The 21,153-nt window shown below is 37.9% G+C and overlaps 1 protein-coding gene across 3 annotated transcripts in view; it reads left to right on the top strand.

The window, feature by feature from the left end:
* The window catches only part of CTSC (cathepsin C), a 45,495-nt gene that overhangs the window by 783 nt on the left and 23,559 nt on the right, over positions 1-21,153 (top strand). The window contains exons 2-5 of one of the 3 annotated variants that reach the window (XM_012444826.2): positions 1,793-1,938; positions 8,631-8,715; positions 9,470-9,579; positions 10,372-11,765. In XM_012444826.2, coding sequence (XP_012300249.1) covers positions 1,793-1,938; positions 8,631-8,715; positions 9,470-9,549 — 311 coding nt within the window. In that variant the 3' untranslated portion in view covers positions 9,550-9,579; positions 10,372-11,765. Of the gene's footprint in view, positions 1-1,792; positions 1,939-8,630; positions 8,716-9,469; positions 9,580-10,371; positions 11,766-21,153 lie in introns of those variants that run through there. The other 2 variants (XM_012444827.2, XM_012444823.2) reach the window with 2 other exon arrangements.

Below are 21,153 nucleotides of genomic sequence, written 5' to 3'. Positions count from 1 at the left end.
TAAAATAATTAATAACAAAATTTAACTCTGAACCTAGTAACTATATTTAGAAATGCCCAGAGTCATGCACAATGCGTGGTTCATGGAAGGCTCTCAATAAATACCTAGTTTTTGAACATACTGCGGATATTCCATATACTTTCGGATAACGTGGTTACTTCTAGAACAAAGAACCTAGTGAAGGGGGTGGAGTGGAAAAAAAGAATCACTGGTCAGAAGAGTCACACTGTGGTCTACCCAAACCCTCTTATAGCCTGTGATTTTTGCAGAGTCAGTGAAAAATCAGCTGTAATTTTCTTGTCAGCAGCAGGCTGGAGTGCAGTGGTGCAATCTCACCTCACTGCAGCCTCCACCTCTGCCTCCGCCTCAGCCTCCTGGGTTCAAGAGATTCTCCTGCCTCAGCCTCCGGAATAGCTGGACTACAGGCGCATGCCACCATGCCCGGCTAAATTTTTTTTGCGTTTTTAATAAAGACCGGGTTTCACAGTGTTAGCCTGTATGGTCTCAATCTCCTGACCTCATGATCCGCCCGCCTCGGCCTCCCAAAGTGTTGAGATTACAGGCTGAGCCACCGTGCCCAGGTTTTTTTTTTTTTTTTTTTTTTTTTTTTTTTTTTTAATTTGAGTTTGAACGTTGGGGCAGAAAGAGATCAGGATTTGCACTACCCTGTCACATGCAGTCTCCCATATCAGAGTATTATTTTGAAACAGGAAAAACTGTTTAAAGTATAGAACTCTCCAGATGGACACAGCTGAACCATTTTCAGTCAGGCTCTGCCTATAAAATTACGTTTGGCCTTAATCCATGAATTAAAGGCACCCACAGATCCCAGTGCTCATCTATGAAGCTTAAACGTTTCATTCCTATCAGTACAAATTAGTTTTATAGGATACAAACCTCTGTTTTGCTAAATAAACTTCGGAAGGATTCATCTTATGAGATTCTAAACTGTAGAGCCATTGAGGAGAAAGGTAAAACATTGCTTCTCTGAGCAGATTATTTTGTGTCTTCTCCTGGGCTTAGCACAGTGTCCTCCTTAGGATCCGAGTCTGTTTATTTATCTTTTTGTTGTCATGCCTTTTATTCTTACATTTCTCACTTTTGAGCAGCATTTTGTCTTCTCCCTGTTTCTGGAAGCCTGTAATTTTCAACATTCCCCATTTTCTTCTTTTCTTCAGTGGAAAAAATTTCTTTATTGTTGGGATGCTTTGGAAAGGTACTGTACTTTTTGGGGGCTCCCTTCCTGCTGGGCTACATGGCATCTCTCTCTCTCTTTCTTTCTTTCCTTTTCTTAAGACAAGGTCTCACTGTGTTGCCCAGCATGCAGTGCAGTCCAGCAGTCCTAGCACACTGCAGCCTCCAACTCCTAGGCTCAAGCAATTCTCCCACCTCAGCCTCAGACTCTCAAATAGCTGGGACTACAGGCGTGTACCACCTTACCCAGCTAATTAAAAAATATATATATTTTTGTAGAGAAAGCATCTCACTGTGTTGCCCAAACTGGTCTTGAAGAACCGATCTCAGCCCCCAAGAGTGCTGGGATTACAGGCGTGAGCCACTTCTCCTGGTTGCATATCTCAAATTTTGAGAACCTAACTTCACAGTCTTGCCTGGGAGCAGGAGCTGTTTGAAGCAACAAGATGGAGACTCTGGTTTCTTCACTAGGCAGATTGTGTTCAAATTGGGTAGCCTGAAAGGAAAGCAGCACAATTGTAATAGAAATTGGGGGATTCTTTCGCCCATTGAAATCCAAATAATTTTTCTTTATTGTGCCTTTTTTTTTTTCCTTTAGGACCACCAGAAAAAAAAGTAGTGGTGCACCTTCAGAAGCTGGATACAGCATATGATCACGTTGGCAATTCTGGCCATTTCACCATCATTTACAACCAAGGCTTTGAGATTGTGTTGAATGACTACAAGTGGTTTGCCTTTTTTAAGGTTAGTTTTGTTGGAAGTTGGATTTACATTTTCAATGATTTGATATCTGAAACCTCTTCTGATTAGTAGAGCCTCAGAATTTTAATTTTAGATTAAGAAGATAACCAGAATTGGCACCACTTCTCCAAGAGTAGTAGCTGGTATCATTTTGCCACTTCACTTAAAATTATGATTTTAGTAGGTTTAAGATATACCAAGTCTACATTTGAATATGTACAACAACTATATTTAAAATTTACATAAGTATGACTAAATTCTTATTTTCATTATTACTACCACTTTATTTCTAAATGTTGCCATACTCATTTGGCATTGTTCTGAATCTGTATATAAGATACAGAGATTACGTAAGCATTTTGTTTTCTTGCAGTTACTATGTTACCCCGCTTATCACTACCTGTTGGCTATGAGAGATTGACCTAAATGATTCATTAACCTAAATGTACTAAAGATGTTGAGATGAGTAAATTTTTTTTTTTCGATTAAACTGAGAGAAAGAGAGAACCTAGGAGTTACTCTTTAGGCTGGTTAAAGTAAAAGGTAGCCAAGTCAACCAAGTTTGTTTTTTTCTTTCACTAGGAAAGAACTATTGTTCATTCTCGTAACACACTGCTTCCCATTGCAGTCATACTCAGGGTTAAAATAGTTTAGCACAAATTGCAGTCCATCCCATTTATTCATCTCAAGCTGGAACTTTTCTTGTAAGCTAAATTTTGGATGCATAAGCCTGAAACTAGGCGTTTCTCATTATACATAGAGAATAAATAAAGACAGAATTTTTTGTGGAGAAAGGTTTACAGCCTTTAAAACATCTGGAAAGAAGTGGGAAAGTAGGTTTATAGCCTTTAAAGCATCTGAAAGAAGTGGGAAGTAGGGAATGACTGTTAAAGATGACAAGACAAAGCACCAACAAAGGCATAGTTCTAATTTTGTTATAATTTCACATGGGAGTTGTGGTTTGTCATGAGGTTATGGCGGTCCAAGCAAGCTTACCATATTTCTTAGAATAATAACTCCCAGAAATATTTTTAAAATAAGGACCTCTCTTTAATATGGAAAAAAAAAAGATAAAAGGAGATCAAGAGGAAGAGGTTGCCTCTCCTCAGCTAGATTTGCTGGTATGATATTCAGCTGGTAGAAACCAGTTTGTCCATCCTGGCTGTTGATGGTCATCAGTCCACTGGAAACCCATGCTTAACCAGTTGTTAACTATTTTTAGTATCATTTCCACATACTATGTATTTTTTATAAAATATATATATATAATAGTGTCTATATAAATTTTAAAAATTGTATATGTGGTGTATTTAACCTGAATATAATCTTTGGTGTGTATGTTGATGAGCCTAGGCCTTTGCGGACCTCTTACAGTTACTCCGTCACAGCCCTTCAGCGGTTCTTTGCCTTCAGATTAAGAATCAATTGCCTGTGGAAGTTATGTTCCCATGAACCATAAACCTTGTATATAATTTTCTGTCATTTTCTTTTCCTCTGTCTCTATCTCTTCTTGTTTGACACACAATAGACAGTGAAATTATTACCAAAAAAAAAAAAAAAAGAATGAAGTGGAATTCAGTTGGGAAATAGGTTAAATAAATTATTTAGGAGATGAGGAGTAGATATAAATAGATGAGTACATAGTTGATTCATTTGACTTAGAAAACTTATCATGCTTCAATTCTGCAGAATTAGAGAAACTGATGGGGAAACTCCCAAAATCATTATTTAATTACCAGAGATGTAATAGATATAGACAAAAGCAGTTTTCTTCTTTTATTATTTTTTCATCAGTTTGTTCTTAGCTTAAATAGTGGTCCAAAGCTGGTAGGGACAGAGGGAATTAGCTGATGGCTGAATGAGGAATTGAATCACTTCACGCATTTCTTGTGAATCATGATGTAAGCAGATTTGGTGTTTTGCCATAGACTAAGAACATTAATCACATTAGGTCAATAGAAAATCCCCTTTTAAAGCCAAATAAAGTTGTATGTGTTCCCACCTATAAGTCAGAAAGAGTTAATATATATGCCGTTGGAGGATAGAACCCTGCCATCTGCATGGCATTGGTCAAATCCTTATTCTTTCATTAGGAATAACAATAGGAAAAATACTCTTGCCCTACTGATTCCAGGATATGTATGTTTTAAAGTGCCCATTTGACAGAACCATTATCAAGGGCATGTTTTCTTTTTCTGCAGAAAAATCAACCACTCTGGTCAGTAGTTAGGTCCTGTGACAAAGACCTTAATTTTTTTAGGCAGAGTAGAATAATATAATAGGATACTTGTTTTTGAAACTTAATATAACCAGATAGTTCCAGATAAACATAATTTGCAAAGTGATAAAGTGCCATGTTATTTTAGTAAATCCAACTGCAAGAGTGATGAGAAGCAGAGTTTAAAAAAGAAAGGTATTAAGATGGAGTTGACTTTGAATAATAAAGTCACTTACTGTTGGTGGGTGACATTTATTAATACAGAAAGTTTATGGATTTTACCACAAGCATCAGGGTATTTCCTGCAGCTGGGGAAACAGTGCTTGAAAGAACACATAACTCAAGAAAAATGCAAGCCCATTTAATAAGTAATGCATGGAGAATCGTTCCTACAGAAAAAGGACTTTTACATTAAAATTTATTTTTGTAAAAGGAGGAAACATCAAAACTTGAGTAGTATTTACTATTTAATTTTAAGTGTCTTACATAAACAACAACATAGCCTACTCAACCTACTGCCATTACAGAAATATTTGACAAATTTTTGCCATACTTACCTGCCATCATTATTCTATGCACTGATATCCTCCAATCAGTCGGATTTTCATGCCTCTCCAATGACTCATGGGACCCTCCCACTTGCTTCATTTTACCCTGTTCATATGTGCTTCAGACATGCTTGCAGTAAATTGTTGTTCTTGCTGCTCAAGTTTGTTGAGTGGTTGATACATGCAGGTTATTTGTATACTATGATATATATAGGTTTTGTCCATGGTTCCTGGCTCATAACTCACTCCCAAGACCCTTGTTACAGAAACCAGAATCTCTCTCTCTGATCTCCTACCCTCCTTTCATCTGCCCATGGGACTCTAATCTGATTGTGGGTTCTAAGACCCTCACACCAGAGAGTGTTCTGCCCCATATCATAGAAAAGCAACACTGCACAGAGAGACCAAGAAGAATCTGAACAGACAGGCCTTGTTGGGTAGATCATACCCTTTTTAGCTAATTACATTTCAACATGGTTCTCCATGCTTTAATCATGTCTATTCAATGAAGGCTCCATAAAAGCCCAAGAAGAACAGATTTGAGGGAATTCTGGAGAGCTAAACGTGTAGGGGCTGACAGGAAGGTGAAGAAGAACTGATCATGCTGGAAGGGTGGTCCACCCCAACTCCATGGGGACAGAAGCTCCTGTGCTTGGGACGCTTCCAGACCTTGTGCTATGTATCTCTTCAAGTGCCTGTGTATTTATATCCTTTTAAATATCATCAGTAGTAAATCAGTAAATGTGTTTCCCTGAGTTATGCATGCCACTCTGTCAAATTAATTGAACCCGAAGAAGGGTTTATGAGAACTCCAACTTGAAGCCGATCTGTCAGAAGTTCTGGAGGCCTGGACTTGAGACTGGTGTCTAAAGTAGGCAGGCAGTCTTGGGGACTATGCCCTCAGTCTATGGAATCTGAAACTATCTCCTGGTAGATAGCCCTGGAATTGAACTGGAGGGCACTGAGCTGGTGTCTGCTGCAGAATTGATTGCTTGCTTGCTGATGGGGAGAACTTCCTACATATTTTGGGGTCACCGAAGTCTTTTGTATTGATTGTTGTTGCTGACTGAGAGAATAGGAAAAAGCACAGTGGGTAGTTTTTCCATACTGCAGTATTCTTTTAGGTTCCTGCCTTTACCTTCTGCTGCCCTCAGCTTCCTGCAGCTCACCAGGAGAGACCCAGCTTTCTCACCATTCTTGTTAGGCATTCCACCTCTGAATCAGTTGTGACACTGGTAGCTCCTATTGCTAGAAACTTGCTTTATTAAGTTCTGTTTTTTCAGGACTCATCTGAAAAAGAAATATTTTTATGATTTGAGATTTCTAAGCCTTTTTAAAACTTGGTTTTAATGGCTGGAGAAATTGCGGGTGGAGTAGTGACATATATATATTTTAAGAAGTACAAATTTGCACTTCTTGAAAGTACCCACAGGCAACCTCCTATATAAAAATAGAATACATATATATATATATATATATATATATATATATATATATATGTCACTACTCTATCCCCAAGTTTTAAAAATGTTTCCTTTTCAGATGAGTCCTGAAAAAACAGAACGACACACACACACACACACACACACCCCAAAAAAATATATATATACACATATATATATACACACATACATATGTATTTATGGATGTGACTTCAAGCTAGATAAAAGTTTGGAAGGAAAAAAACTTTGACATCTAAAACTTTTTTTGCATAGTTTGAGGAGCAGGAGGCACTAGGTATGTTTTTACAATATTTTTTTTTGGCCTGGTGCGGTGACTCATGTCTGTAATCCCAGCACTTTGGGAGATAGAGGCAGGCTATCACCTGAGGTCAGGAGTTCTAGACCACCTTGGCCAGCATGTCAAAACCCCGTCTCTACTAAAAATACAAAAATGAGCCAGTGTGGTAGTGCGTGTCTGTAATCCCAGCTACTCAGGAGGCTGGGGCAGGAGAATTGCTTGAACCCAGGAAGTAGAGGTTGCAGTGAGCCATTGCACTCCATTCTGGGTGACAGAGCAAGACTCCCTCTCAAAAAAATAACAATAAAAAATAATAATGAAAGATTTTTTCCTACTCAGCATCCTCTAGGCATTTTATTATCTGAGCACTTTATAGGGGTACGCATTTGATTGCAAATGGGTATCTAAGCATTTGAAGTAACCTTATGTAAACTAATAAGTAATTAGGCCTGTGGCAAGATGGAAACATTCTTAGAGGCATTCAAATTCAAATTTCTTTTAAAACACTGGGCTCGCCAAAACAAAAGATAGTACTACAAGCCAGTTTCTAAGATTATCAGATTTTAATAGCATTTACCCTTTGGCTGTACTTGGCAAAATCTAGCAAATTTGCACTTCTTTAAAGTACCCACAGGCAACCTCCTATATAAAAACACAATACAGGCTGACGTGGTTCATGCCTGGCATTCCAGCACTTTGGGTGGCAGAGGGAGGCAGGTGGATCACTTGAGATCAGAAGTTGGAGACAATCCTGGCCAACATGGTGAAACCCCATCTGCACTAAAAATACAAAAATGAGCCGGGCAGGCATAGTGGCACATGCCTGTAGTCCCAGTTACTTGGGAGGCTAAGGCAGTAGAATCACTTGAACACTGGAGATAGAGCTTGCAATGAGCTGAGATTGCACCACTGCACTCCATCCTGGGTGACAGCATGAGACTGTCTCAAAACAAAACACACATACACAATGTAGCACCACAAAACAATATTATGAAAATGCTTAATATGTCTGACTTTATGTGATGGGTGCATATGTGGTTATTTTTTCTTTATGCTCTTACGTGTACTTTGTTCATTTTTAATGATGATCATGTATAAAGCCCCTCTGCAAAGCATCTTCTCCACCAAATTGCACAGAGGCAGGAAGTCCTGTAAAACAAACTAAGCTCCAAAAAATGGCCTTCTCCTGAATAGGCTTTTCTAACCTTTTACTGTTTCTCATTTTACTTTCTCTGAGGCAGTAAAAGAAACTAACTCTACAAGACAGCAGTAGAGAAGGAACTCAGATTCTGTTTTGAAGACTAAGCTACTCAAGGGCTGAGGAAGTATGTAGAGGGGAACTAGACTCATTATGGCTGGAAATTTTATTTGGTGATAGTGAAGCAAATCTTAGCGCTTTCTAGTTGAGCTCTTGTTCGGAGCCCTCCAATCTTAATAGAACTATAAGCTAAAAAATTGACCATCAGTGTTTCTAAAGTGAGTGGCTACTCAAAACAAGAACACTTTGGGAGGCCTGGGCTGGTGGATCACCTGAGGTCAGAAGTTGGAGGCCAGCCTGGCCAACATGGCAAAACCCCTCTCTACTAAAAATACAAAAAATAGCCAGGCGTGGTGGTGCACACCTGTAGTGTCAGCTACTCAGGAGGCTGGGGCAGAAGAATTGCTTGAACTCAGGGGGCAGAGGTTGCAGTGAGCCAAGACTGCACCACTGCACTTCAGCCTGGATGACAGAGTAAGACTCTGTCTCAGAAACAAAACAAACAGAAACAAGAACGCTATGTTGAGAAATCCATACTAGAGGATTTAATTCTTCACTTTGTGTGCTAATGGTTAATAAATTTCAAGCTTATGGCACAGCTAGAAATGTCAACTGTGTTTCTACAATAAAGGATTTGGGAATATTGTGCCATTTTTTCACTGTGCTTTCTGGGTTAATTATTAATATATGACAATTTTAGAAGACTTGTTATTGAGATATGTGTGCTTTTAAAAATAGATTCAATATATCAAGCTCAGCATTTTGTCTTTTTTTTTTTTTTTACAACTTGGAGTTTACTTGTAAGAGTATTCAATGGAGGGAAAGTATGAGAAGTTTAGTACTGAGTGCATGCCTAGCTATTTTATGTCTCCTTTCATGATGATGCTTAATCTCAATATAATGACTCAGTACCATTGTAAACTCTTCATAGGATGTCACTGATTTTATCAGTCATTTGTTCATGCAGCTGGGAACTGTGGGGATGTATGATTTGCCACATCTGAGGAACAAACTGGGTGAGCTCCATTGAAAATTTCTAACTTTCTTATTAAAAGCAAGCTTACCCTCTTCCTGGTGGCTTATGCAAAGTAATGCCTATTTATTCATCAGAGGGAGACTGGAGAGATTATGGTTTTCTTATGGATTTCTTGCTTGAGCCTGCTTATCTGCTATTTCTAAGTTGCCTGCACTGTGAGTAATTTTCTACTTTAGTATGTTCTGTTTTCATATGTCAAATTAGCTCTCTCAAGAATGATACTTGTAACATAAGTAGACATGAACTGAAAAGGGTAAAGACCCAGCTAAGAAAAGGATTGACTCAAGTTCAGTTCACATTTTTAAAGTAGTTATGCTGCCTTAGGTTGCTTATTCTTTTCCTGCAAAGAATTCCTCAAGAGAGAAACATGTGAGGCCACAGCAGGTTAGATCTGTCTTCCACAGAGAAGGTGGCTTTTTCAGAGAAAGTGACGTACTCATCACTTATCTCTGCGAGACATGATCCGGTTCTGTAAAATTGGCTTCTTTTAAGAATGTAGACTATTCATCGAGGAGAAGATAATCTTATTCACTCTTTACATTGTCTTCACATTTTCAGAATAGATGTTTAAATCATTGCTCAAACTGGATCCATAAATACAGATATCTAAGATTTTGATGAAAAAATAGGTGATTATAAAATGAAGTTAATAGACTCTTACTCTTCCTTACATTTTAACGTAGTATTCTTTCCCCTTTTCCTTCCTCTGTTACTTGGCTCTTAAATACCGGAAGTGAGATATGAAAAAGGGAACTGGGGACAAGTTGTAAGCACCATAGGCTTATCTTATATCAGCATTTTCCAGACTTTATAATGGACCAGCAGTGGCCCACACATGTGCCAGGTAGGAATTGCTCATCAGTTGTGTCACATTATCTTAACCTTTAGCAATGTTCCATACAGCCATTAATAGCAGGTCAAAGTGAGCATTAAAGTTGAAATTAATAAGCTGTTTCTTCTCAGTTCTTTTTGGTAGTTGAATAAATATAGAATGTATTAAATAGTTTTCTTTATTTCAGAACTTCTCAAATCTGTAATATACTGTATGGTGGTAGCTTAGGAGGAAGACACAATAGGAAACATTTCTCAAATAGGTTCACCTTTTTTTTCCCCTCAAAAAATAAGCTGTTCTCAAAATGCAGTTTACAAAATTTTATCCTTAACTCTTCACTCTTTCTCCTAGTTAAGGAGCTATCTCCACCAGTAGAAAAGATACACCCTGGTAATTTGTTGTGTAAATGGGATAAATAGTCTAGTACCTAGTCATGTGGATTCAGGCAGCACTGAGCCTAAAATGAAAGTTTGTAAGGTATACCTGTTAATGTATCTAAGTTACCATAATTTATCCTGTTTCTTAAGTATATTTCAAAAATATATTCGTTTTATTCGGTGGCAGTTACCGTCAAATGCATGTGCTTCTAAAGCATGTTGGTTGCATGTGCAATACACGTCGCTTAAGCATTTAGCTTCAGAATGGCATCTTTCTTGTGAATGTCTTAACATTTACAAAAAAATACCAGCATCTCAAATATTAGTTCTGGTATTTTTTTTTTAACTTACAGAATTGATATGATTAAATATTAAGAGACAATATGATCCTTGTTGGCTTATAACTCTAGTTTTTATTGTCTTGTAGTTATTAAATAGGACATCTATTGAGGGACCCTTTAAAAACCACATCCATGAACAGACTTTGGGGCTAAGAGGCAGAGCAGCCTGCGACAGTGTGGACCTACCTGTAGCAACTAGCAAAGGCCTCTAGCAGCTACAGTCCCTTCTGGAGTCTTTATTTGCATGCAAAATGCAAAGGCGTCCTGGTGACCTACCTCCAAGGCAGCTGCCCTCCTGAACATTCCCTTGGAAAACAGTAAACATCATTTTGAAATGTGAACAACCAGAGACTACCCAGGAAAAAGGAAAAAATAAATATTCTGGAAGATGCAAAATCTTGGGTGGCTTCACTCAGCTTTTTAATAAAAGGAACAAAATACAACACATTATTCTTTTTCTCTTTTGAAATCTCTTCAATTACAGTGATTTTTTTTCCCCTAAAATTATCAGGATTTGAAGTGTCTGTTTTGTTTTATTCACAGTGTAAATTTTATTAACTGTTTAATTGTCTCTGTCTGAGTGTCTTTCCTTTCTCTGATTACCTTGAGGAACCCAAGAGGCTATTGTAAGGAGAAAATAAGGCCCCTGGATCTCTTAAGATTCCCAGATATAAGTTATTGAAGGGAAGATGGTCCTATGGAGGATTTATTTAAAGAAGGGAAAAAAGACGCTTTCTCAGATATGTCAGACTGCTATAGTATACTTCTGCAGGCTATAGACCTCTAGTATCTCTGGCCAGAAAGATGGTATAAGTTACAAAAATTCTGTAAGGTAGATATTACTAATTCCATTTTATAGGTAAAGAAAAGTAATCTCTTACAGTGCTTAAGCTCACAGAGTTTCTAAGTGTAAAATGCTAGAGCTTGTCTTTCAAGCCTAAAGACTTCCTTGGGGCTAAATAATGAAAAAAGCAATTTCACAAATAAGTAAATGATATTTAGAGGCACATTTGGATCTCCTGGTAAATTCCAGTCTGTGAACGTCATGAATATTAGTTTAATGTTACTTGGGCTCATGTCGAACTTTTAAGAGAACAATTGCCTTGCAGCTTAGGTTTTCTTAGCTATTAGGTTACTGACTTTCTTGCCTAAACCAGGGTTTTTTCGTTGAAGACAAAAACTTACCTTCTCCTTCCCTTTGTAGTTTTGGAAATTTGTAGAAGAGCTTTGTAAACCTCAAAATAAGTACAAACTAAGTGTCCTAATCAAGTTTCCTAATCTTAATTACACTATTGTTCACACTGATTGCTATCTTCTAGCTCTTTCCAGCCAAATAATGGACTCGTTATCCTGCTCTGTTGGTTTAGAGCTGACTTCTTTCAGCTTTGGTAAGCCTGAGATTATGGGGTTATGCCTAATTCATATTGTCTGGGTGGACTTTCCTCTTGCATTTCTGCTTGAATAAAAGAATTTTTCTCTAGATAGTTGTTTATCATTATTAATTCAGATGACTCTTCGTACCATCTGAGAGTTATACTGTTCTGCTATTCTGAGAAGATATATTTCATAAAGATGAATTAAGAATACAGTGGACTGCTCCCACCTGGAAACTTTTATCCATCTCACCTCTGGACCTGATAAATTCTTTATCACTCAGGACCTTGATGTCACCTTTTTCTGAAACCCTTCCCAGCTCTCTCCATTAGCCTAAGCAACATCAGTACCTTGGTTCCCATTGCATCTTACAGGTACCTCTGCTTACATGCTATGCTGTAATGGAATGATTTGGTAGCATTCTACCAAATCATTCAGCTCCTTCCAGATTGAAAATCTGTATTTTTCTCTGTATGTTTTCAACACCTAATGATAGAACTTTGTAGGTACTCGGAAAATGCCCCACACTTCTCTTTTCTTTTTGTAGACTTTTCACAAGTATTACCAGCTTTCAAAGAATTAATTTTGTAGGGTTCTAGAAACACAAATCAGGAATGGTGCTATATACATCTTTTTTGATTCCCTACTCTAAAGAATATTATCAGGTTACCTTACTCCAGAGTTTTAAAGGAATTGCATGTTTCAAGCTGACTTTCAGGAGGTAAATATAACTAAAGCAACTGATATGTAAAAAAAAATTTAATTGGAAGACAATGTGGCAATTCCTCAAGGATCTAGAACCAGAAATACCACTTGACTCAGCAATCTTATTACTGGATATATATACCCGAAGGATTATAAATCATTTTACTATAAAGACACATGCACACGTATGTTTATTGCAGCACTGTTCACAATAGCAAAGACTTGGAACCACCCCAAATGCCCATCAATGATAGACTGGATAAAGAAAATGTGGCACATATACACCATGGAATACTATGCAGCTATAAAAAGGATGAGTTCATGTCCTTTGCAGGGACATGGATGAAGCTGGATACCATCATTTTCAGCAAACTAACACAGGACAGAAAACCAAAAACCACATGTTCTTGCTTATAGGTGGGAGTTGAACAATGAGAACACATGAATATAGCAAGGGGAACATCACACACATGGCCTGTTGGGGTGGGGAGGCTAGGGGAGGGATAGCATTAGGAGAAATACCTAATGTAGATAACGGGTTGGTGGGTCCAGGAAACCACCATAGCAAGTGTGTACCTCTGTAACAAACCTTTACATTCTGCACATGTATCATAGAACTCAAAGTATAATAATAATAAAAAATAGAAAAATTAGCTAGGTGTGGTGACTCCTAGATTTTCTTCTAGAGTTTTTTTTTTTACAGTTTTGGGTTTTACATATAAGTCTTTAATCCATCTTGAGTTAATTTTTGTGTAAGGTGTAAGAAAGGGGTTCAGTTTCAATTTTCTGCATATGGCTAGCCAGTTCTCCTGGCACCATTTATTAAATAGGGAATCATTTCCCCATTGTTTGCTTTTGTCAGGCTTGTCAAAGATCAGATGGTTGTAGATGTGTGGTCTTATTTCTGAGATCTCCATTCTGTTCCATTAGTCTATGTGTCTGCTTTTTTTTTTTTTTTTTTTTTTTTTACCAGTACCATGCTGTTTTGTTACTGTAGACTTGCAGTATAGTTTGAAGTCAGGTATCGTGATGCCTCCAGCTTTGTTCTTTTTGCTTAGGATTGTCTTGGCTATATGAGCACCTTTTTGGTGCCATGTGAATTTTAAAATAGTTTCTTCTAATTCTGTGAAGAATGTCAATGGTAGTTTAATGGGACTAGCATTGAATCTATGAATTACTTTGAGCAATATGGCCATTTTCACAATATTGATTCTTTCTATCCATGAGCATGTAATGTTTTTCCTTTGTTTGTGTCCTCTCTGATTTCCTTGAGTAGTGGTTTGTAGTTCTTGAAGAGATCCTTCACTTCCATTGTTACGTGTATTCCTAGGTCTTTTATTCTCTCTGTAGCAATTGTGAGTGGGAGTTCATTCATGATTTGGTTCTCTGCTTGCTTGTTGTTGGTGTATAGGAATGTGTGTGGCTTCTGCACATTGATTTTTTTGTATCCTGAGACTTTACTATAGTTACTTATCATGTTAAGAACTTTTGGGCTGAGATGATGGAGTTTTCTAGATAAAGGATCATATTATCTTCAAACAAAGACAATGTGACTTCCTCTCTTCCTGTTTGAACTTTATTTCTTTCTCTTTCCTGATTACCCTGGCCAGAACTCCAAATACTATGTTGAATAGGAATGGTAAGAGAGGGCATCCTTGTCATCTGCCAGCTTTTGAAGGAATGCTTCCAGCTTTTGCCCATTCAGTATATTATCTGTGGGCTTGCCATAGAACACTCTTATTATTTTGAATTATGTTCCTTAAATGCCTAGTTTATTGAGAGTTTTTAACATGAAGGGATGCTGAATTGTATTGAAGGCCTTTTCTGCCAATATTGAGATAATCATATGGTTTTTGTCTTTAGTTCTGTTTATATGATGAATTACATTTGTTGATCAGCATATGTTGAACCAGCCTTGCATCCTGGAGACAAAGCCAACTTGATTGTGATGAGTAAGTTTTTGATGTGCTGCTGGATTTGGTTTATCAGTATTTTATTGGGAATTATTGGATCATAGTTCATCAGGGATATTGAAGTTTTCTTTTTGCTGTATCTCTGCCAGGTTTTGGTATCAGGACGATGCTGGCCTCATAAAATGAGTTAGGGAGGAGTCCCTCCTTTTCCTTTATTTGGCATAGTTTCAGAAGAAAGAGTATCAACTCTTCTTTGTACCTCTGGTAGAATTCAGGTGTAAATTAATCTGGTCCTGGGCTTTCTTTCATTGGTAGGTTATTTATTACTGCCTCATTTTCAGAACTTGTTATTAGTCTATTCAGGGATTCAACTTCTTCCTGGTTCAATCTTGGGAGCGTGTATGTGTCCAGGAATTTGTCTATGGTAGGACTGTTCATTTCCTGAGGAAGCACTTTCCAAAGTTCATGGGCTCTCTGTGATTTCTGTCCTTTCAAAGGTTACTGTTTTACTTAAATAGGATTTTGAGAGTCACGTCAGAGTAGGGTTGGAATAACAGCAGTGGTCATTATTAGAAAAATGTCTTACAAATTCTTAAATTCTACTTAAATCTTAGCAGAGAGTTGTAATCTGGGATGTCGTTTGTAAACAAAGCACATAAAAAATTTTGCTGTGGGCCGCCCACGGAGCCATAGGGCAGCGACGTGGGTCCCAGGGCAGTGGCCCTGTTGCACTCACCTAGGTGCTGCCTTTAGTCTGTGCCGTTCCTCCACACACCATCAGAGGCTGCTGCTGGCCTGGACAGTTCCTATCAGCCTGGGGCACTGCAAGCCTCCGTGCTGCCGAACCTTTCCTTCCACCCACTGCCAGCGTGGCTGCGCGGTTTCGGCCTCTATGCCTTTTTTGTTAACTTTTTGTAAGCATACACCAGATTGCCTTGTTGATCTCGCATGACTGGGCAAGCTAAGAGCTCCCCTTTTAATGCCGCTTGCTTAAGATAAGGTCCCTTAAATGTGGTATCTGTTGTCTTTTTTCTTACCTATTGGAGTAGGGGGCTCAGGCAAAATCTAGGTTTCCTCTTTGTTATTTTGGCCTGGTGATGGTGTTACTGGGACCCATTGCCCTTGTGCATGATGCTGTTTGAGTTCTCCCCACTTGTTCTGAGAGCTTTACCTCTAGGATACTTTCTGCAAGGAACCATGTGCTTCGGGAAACAACAGTTTGCATTAGGTCCCTTAATTGAGCCTGCAAAACCCAGGCCCCACAAGCCTTAAGCAGCTATTTCAATACTTTTTACCTGTTGAGTTGATAGCTATTGTCCCATGATGAAATCCTAGCCTGAACAATCCCCCTCAAACTTGATAATCCCAAGCGGGTACCGATAACTTACTGATTACTCACTGACTGCACAGTCAGTCTCTTTTCACCTCCATTTTCGGGGTTCCGTCATGATCCTTGATCCGTTACACCTCTCCTCACATGGGGCACTGCTGTCAGGATCCAACAGGCAGACCCTGTCCCAGCAAAAGATGAATAAATTCACTCAGACATAGATTTTCAGTGAAAGAGTGGGCTGGGGTGTCCGGGCCATTCACTCAAAGTAGTTAATGGCTGCCCGCCCTGACTCGCTGGCCATGTGGACTTTTATTTTGTATAGATCAAAGGACAAGGGTCTTGGATAAACACCATTATTAACTTCTGCCAACCCCTCGAGTGGGAGGCAGTCAAGCGCAGATGGGCAAAGGTTAGTCTTCGGACAACAAGTTATTTGTATTCCCCTGTTAACTGCCCAATGAATGCTTCAAGCCTCAAGATAAAAGAACTAGCTGCCTTCGGCCCATTCTCTCCTGAAGCTTTTACAAAAACCTCTCAGCCTTCCAAGAAGGTTTGCAATTATTCTATAATGTTTATAATTTTGCCAACCACCCTAAATGATCCACCACACTCATCAATGATAGACTGGAAAAAGAGAACGTGGAACATATACACCATGGAATACTATGCAGCCATAAAATGGAACAAGATCATGTCCTTTGCAGGGACATGGAAGGAGCTGGAAGCTATTATCCTCAGCAAACTAACGCAGGAACAGAAAACCAAACACCACAGTCCTTACTTACAAATGAGAGGTGAACAATGAGAACACATGGGCACAGGGAGGGGAACAACACACACTGGGGCCAGTCAGAGGCAGAGCATTAGGAAAAATAGCTAATGCATTCTGGGCTTAACCCATTAATGCCTAGTGTTCCATTTTTGGAAAGCTAAGCATGTGGAAGTTCTTTATATCCTGCTGCTCAAGGTCATGGCCGAGGTCTAATTTTTCACACTCAAAAAATTACAGCCTCTGGCATAAATGGGTTAATACCTAGGTGATGTGTTGATAGGCACAGGAAACCACCATAGTATTGGTCACCTATGTGAGAAAGCTGCACATCCTGCATATGTATCCCAGAACTTCAAATAAAATTATATATATATATATGTATATATATTTAATGTGGAAATTAAAAAAATATTAATAGGTTCTTTTGTTTATCTGAGTAATTTTGCATCAATGTGCTTTTATTAAGGGAGAGAAGATTCAGTGGGTACAAAATTGCAGATACATGTGTCAGAAGTTCCCACAATATAGTAAGGCTTAGCATTTTGTGTCATAATTGTCTGTCTGTATTTCTCTCTGGTCTTTAAAGTTCATTAGGGCAAAAATCAACTCTATTTTACTGTTTGATTCCCTATGTATTACGCAATATGTGACAAATAATAAGCCTTCAATAAATATTTGTAAAAGAAAGAATTTGTGTAATATATCATTGTGGTATGGTTTTATTGATGTGTTTTTTGAAGTGTTGTTACCTTTGTGCCTTTAGAGGCTATGGTGGACTCTCAGGCCGTATATGTTGGATGATTTAGTGGGAAAGAGACTATACTTTTATATTTTATTCTATCTATTTATGTTTTAATCTTGTGTGAGCCTATAGAGGCGAAGATAGGACTCAGAGTTAAAAACAGTAATGTTCTAACTTTCAGAAATGCTAAAAACAGAATTAGCTGTCAAGGGAAATCCTGAGTGTTATGACTGCAGTGGTTCCCCAAAGCCTGGAGGACCAAAGCTTTGAGATACTGCACGGCGTGCCCCACCTCTGTTGGGTATAGTGAGGAACATGAGTTGAGGAGTGGATTAGATGAACTCGAGGATTTTTTTCCAACTTTACAGTTTGAGTTGATGAGTGTAAGTGAGGAATGAGCCCAGGGTCTTTGACTACTTTGCCAAGTGCTAAATTGCTGTTTTTTTAGCTAATTGTGGAATGTATATTTTGGTTTTAATGGATTGTCTTTTTAGCACTGGAAATAAACAAATTTATGACCCTCATTTTCACATGTAAACTTCGAGTTCTTACAGTAAAATGCTGGAAGTTGCTTGGCTATAACCACTGTAACAATTTCCTGGCAGTTCTGCATTTTATTACAATTCAGCTATTTAAATAAATGGTTTAATCTAGTAATGGGCAGAAAACTATAGCTAATCCTTGGAACTGACATAGGGGAGTTGGTTTCTTTCTGAGGAAAGATGTGACATTTTCTGATGAATTTGGCAAAATACCAATTCAGTAAAATTTGCCTGGTTCCTTTTTATTGCCATCTAATGGCTTTTACTCACATTGTGGACCTGATGGCAAATGGAGGTAATTTGCAGATATGTAGATCTCTACAGTAAACAAAGGGCAAAATGGAATAAACATTCTTTGTTTTTTAATGTTTCTGGAATATAATATTTCCATATTTGGTTAATCATCAAATCATTCAAGTCCATGCAAAATACTTTTTTCTGAAATGATAAATCATCTTGTTGGATTAGACTTAGATGTCCAATTTTTTTATTATGTATTCTAAATTATGTATAGGTACATTTTGAAAATTATATTTACATGTATTACTGTACTAATATATTGATAAAACATGAAATATCAAGTGATTGAATAGTTGATTTATTAATGCCATAAAATTGTGCCCTACCCAAAATATATTTCAAGAAGATATCATTTGAAAATAATGTAAAATATTCCTTATTATAATGATTTTGTTGCCAAAAGTAATGTTAGAATCTCTGTTACTGATCATTTTCATGACTGTAAATTTTCAACATTTGATGACAAAATTTTCTGATGTTTTAAAATCTTAAAGAATTTCAGTAGATTTGACACATTTTTGTTAAAAGTATGAAAGAGTCACAGCCTTAGAAGAATTTAGAATAATTACCAGTTGATGTTAGGGATGGTAATTTTAATAGACACATTTTAACTGAAACATTTGCTTTATTGATGACTAGGACTAAAAAGAATGTCACAGTGATGGAACCATTTTAAAACCTCTGTTTCTAAAAGCTTCTTTTAGCATGTTTGACAGAACTCAGGATAGGGTAATTATAAACTTTGCCATTTTCTTCTGTTTGCATTGGCATAAATGATGCCGGGCACAGTGGCTCACGCCTTTGCATCATTAGTATTTGCAAATCTTTGTTTCTTTGCAAGTATATTGTCAACTGCTTGTTCATTTTATGAGTATTAGCCTGATTAATTCAGGTAAGATGCTCACGTGGGTTTAAGCAGGCAGATGTGAAGAAGGGAATATGCTGTGCCTTAACCGTCGTATAGGTACTTACTGGCACACTGTACGTGGCAGATGAATAGCCGATACTGGATCTCAGTGGGCACACCAATGTTGTTTTACATGTTAAATAATAGTGGAAGTTTTCAATTTTCTATTTATTTATTGAGACAGAGTTTTGCTCTTTTTGCCAAGACTGGAGTACAAATGGCACATAGTTGTAGCTCACTGCAATCTCTGCCTCCCGGGTTCAAACGATTCTCCTTCCTCAGCCTCCCGAGTAGCTGGGATTGCAGGCATGTGCCACCACACCAGGCTAATTTTTGTAGTAGAGATGGGGCTTCACCATGTTGGCCAGGCTGGTCTTGAATTCCTGACCTCAGGTGACCCACTTACCTCCGACTCCTAAAGTGCTGTGATTACAGGCGTGAGCCACTAATTGCCCTGCCAATTTTATTTTTATATTAGAAATATAAATGGGAGTTACAATACTTTCCGATATTCCATTGGAAACTACTGGTTGAAAGGATAGGTCCCAGTGTCAACTGCCCAGTTGGCAGTTTTGGAGAGAATATAAGTTCACTGAAGGCGTGCATGAAGCATCCTTCATGGCAACAGAGGGTAGTGTTAGTATTGTCACTTGTTTAATATTTCATAACTGTTTAACTCTTCAAACTTCAGTATCATCTATATCTTTCATAGCAGTCCAGTAGAGTAGTATCAGTTATAGGTATCATTCCTACTTTCAGATGAAGTAATTGGGGCTCACTAGTAGTGACTTGCTCAAGGTTACATAAATGATAACTGACAGAACTGGATTTAAAGGGCAGAATCCACTTTACTAAACTGCCTCTGTCTTCTAGCCAAGTGTGTTACGCAAAGTAAGTATTCAAACATTGGTTAAGTATATTATTAATCAAGAAAACAGCAGAACAGGTTTAAGCAATTTTTTTCATTCTCCTCAGTGTCAAAAAGCAATCGAGTAAAAGATCCAAGATAAATAACTTCAATTCCAAAAAAGAACTTCGATTCCAAAATTTCCCTATGACTAAGTTGATGTAATTGGATAGTTGACAAAATGAGTGGGAAATTGAAGGGGGGTATTTTGAGAATGTGTGGCAACTTAATGGTAATTTTGAAGAAGCAAATGGATAGTTATTGAATTATAGTAGTTTTCTAAACTTAAGTGTTAGGGCTTGAAGGTTCTTCAGATTTTATGAAATTATTTGTTGCAGTAGAAATTGGCATAAATGATGCCAGGCGCGGTGACTCAATGCCTGTAATCCCAACCCTTTGGGAGGCCTAAGTGGGGAGATCGTGAGGTCGGGAGATCGAGACCATCCTAGCCAACATGGTGAAACCTTGTCTCTACTAAAAATGCAAAAATTCACTGGACGTGGTGGTGGGTGCCTGTAGTCCCAGCTACTCTGGAGGCTGAGAAAGAAGAATTGTTTGAACCCAAGAGTCAGAGGTTGCAGTGAGCTGAGATCACACCACTGCACTCTACCTGGTGACAGAGCAAGACTCTGTCTCAAAAAAAAAAAAGAATGAAATTGGAATAAATGAATGGAAACTTAAATTATTTCATCTATACAAGGCAGTCTTCAAAGATTGATGTTTATATAAATGAAAACCCTCAGAAAAAAATTTTGGCTGCATTTTAAGCTGGATAGCAGGGTTAAAACTTCAACTTCTAAATTGGTGATACAATGACAGAAATCACAAAGAAGTATTTCACAGAAAAAATGACATACCCCAAAAACATTCAAATCAAGAAAATCACAGGGCTACAGTGGATGGTCCCCCTTAAGTTAAGGTACTGAGTACTTGGCTTCCCCACTGGTAAATGCCTCTCTTCTACTAAGTTGTTGTCATGCAAAGTAGCATTGCAGCTCTGTCCTTTTACAGAATAATTTCAGGTTCTAAAAATGATATATTATTTCAGATTCATATGCTACAGAATAGCATAAAATAAAATTATTTGTATAGGATTTAAGCTATAATAACAAAAACAAAGTTGTAGTTTTTTAGGATTATTCTTATATAAATAAAGAGTGTGTCTATATTAGAATTACTTACTAGCTTTATGAATTTTAAATAAGCAGCTTGGGCACGGTGGCTCATGCCTGTAATCCCAGCACTGTAGGAGGCCGAGGCAGATGGATCACCTGAAGTCAGGAGTTGGAGACCAGCCTGGCCAACGTCGTGAAACCCTGTTTCTACTAAAAATACAAAAATTAGCTGGATGTGGTGACACATACCTGTAATTC

The sequence above is a fragment of the Aotus nancymaae genome, unplaced genomic scaffold (assembly GCF_030222135.1).
Source record: "Aotus nancymaae isolate 86718 unplaced genomic scaffold, 86718_ANA_hifiasm-v0.15.2.pri h1tg000059l, whole genome shotgun sequence".
Lineage (NCBI taxonomy): Eukaryota > Metazoa > Chordata > Mammalia > Primates > Aotidae > Aotus > Aotus nancymaae.
The sequence above is the reverse complement of the archived record's forward strand: the minus strand, read 5'-3'. Positions and strand labels throughout refer to the sequence as shown.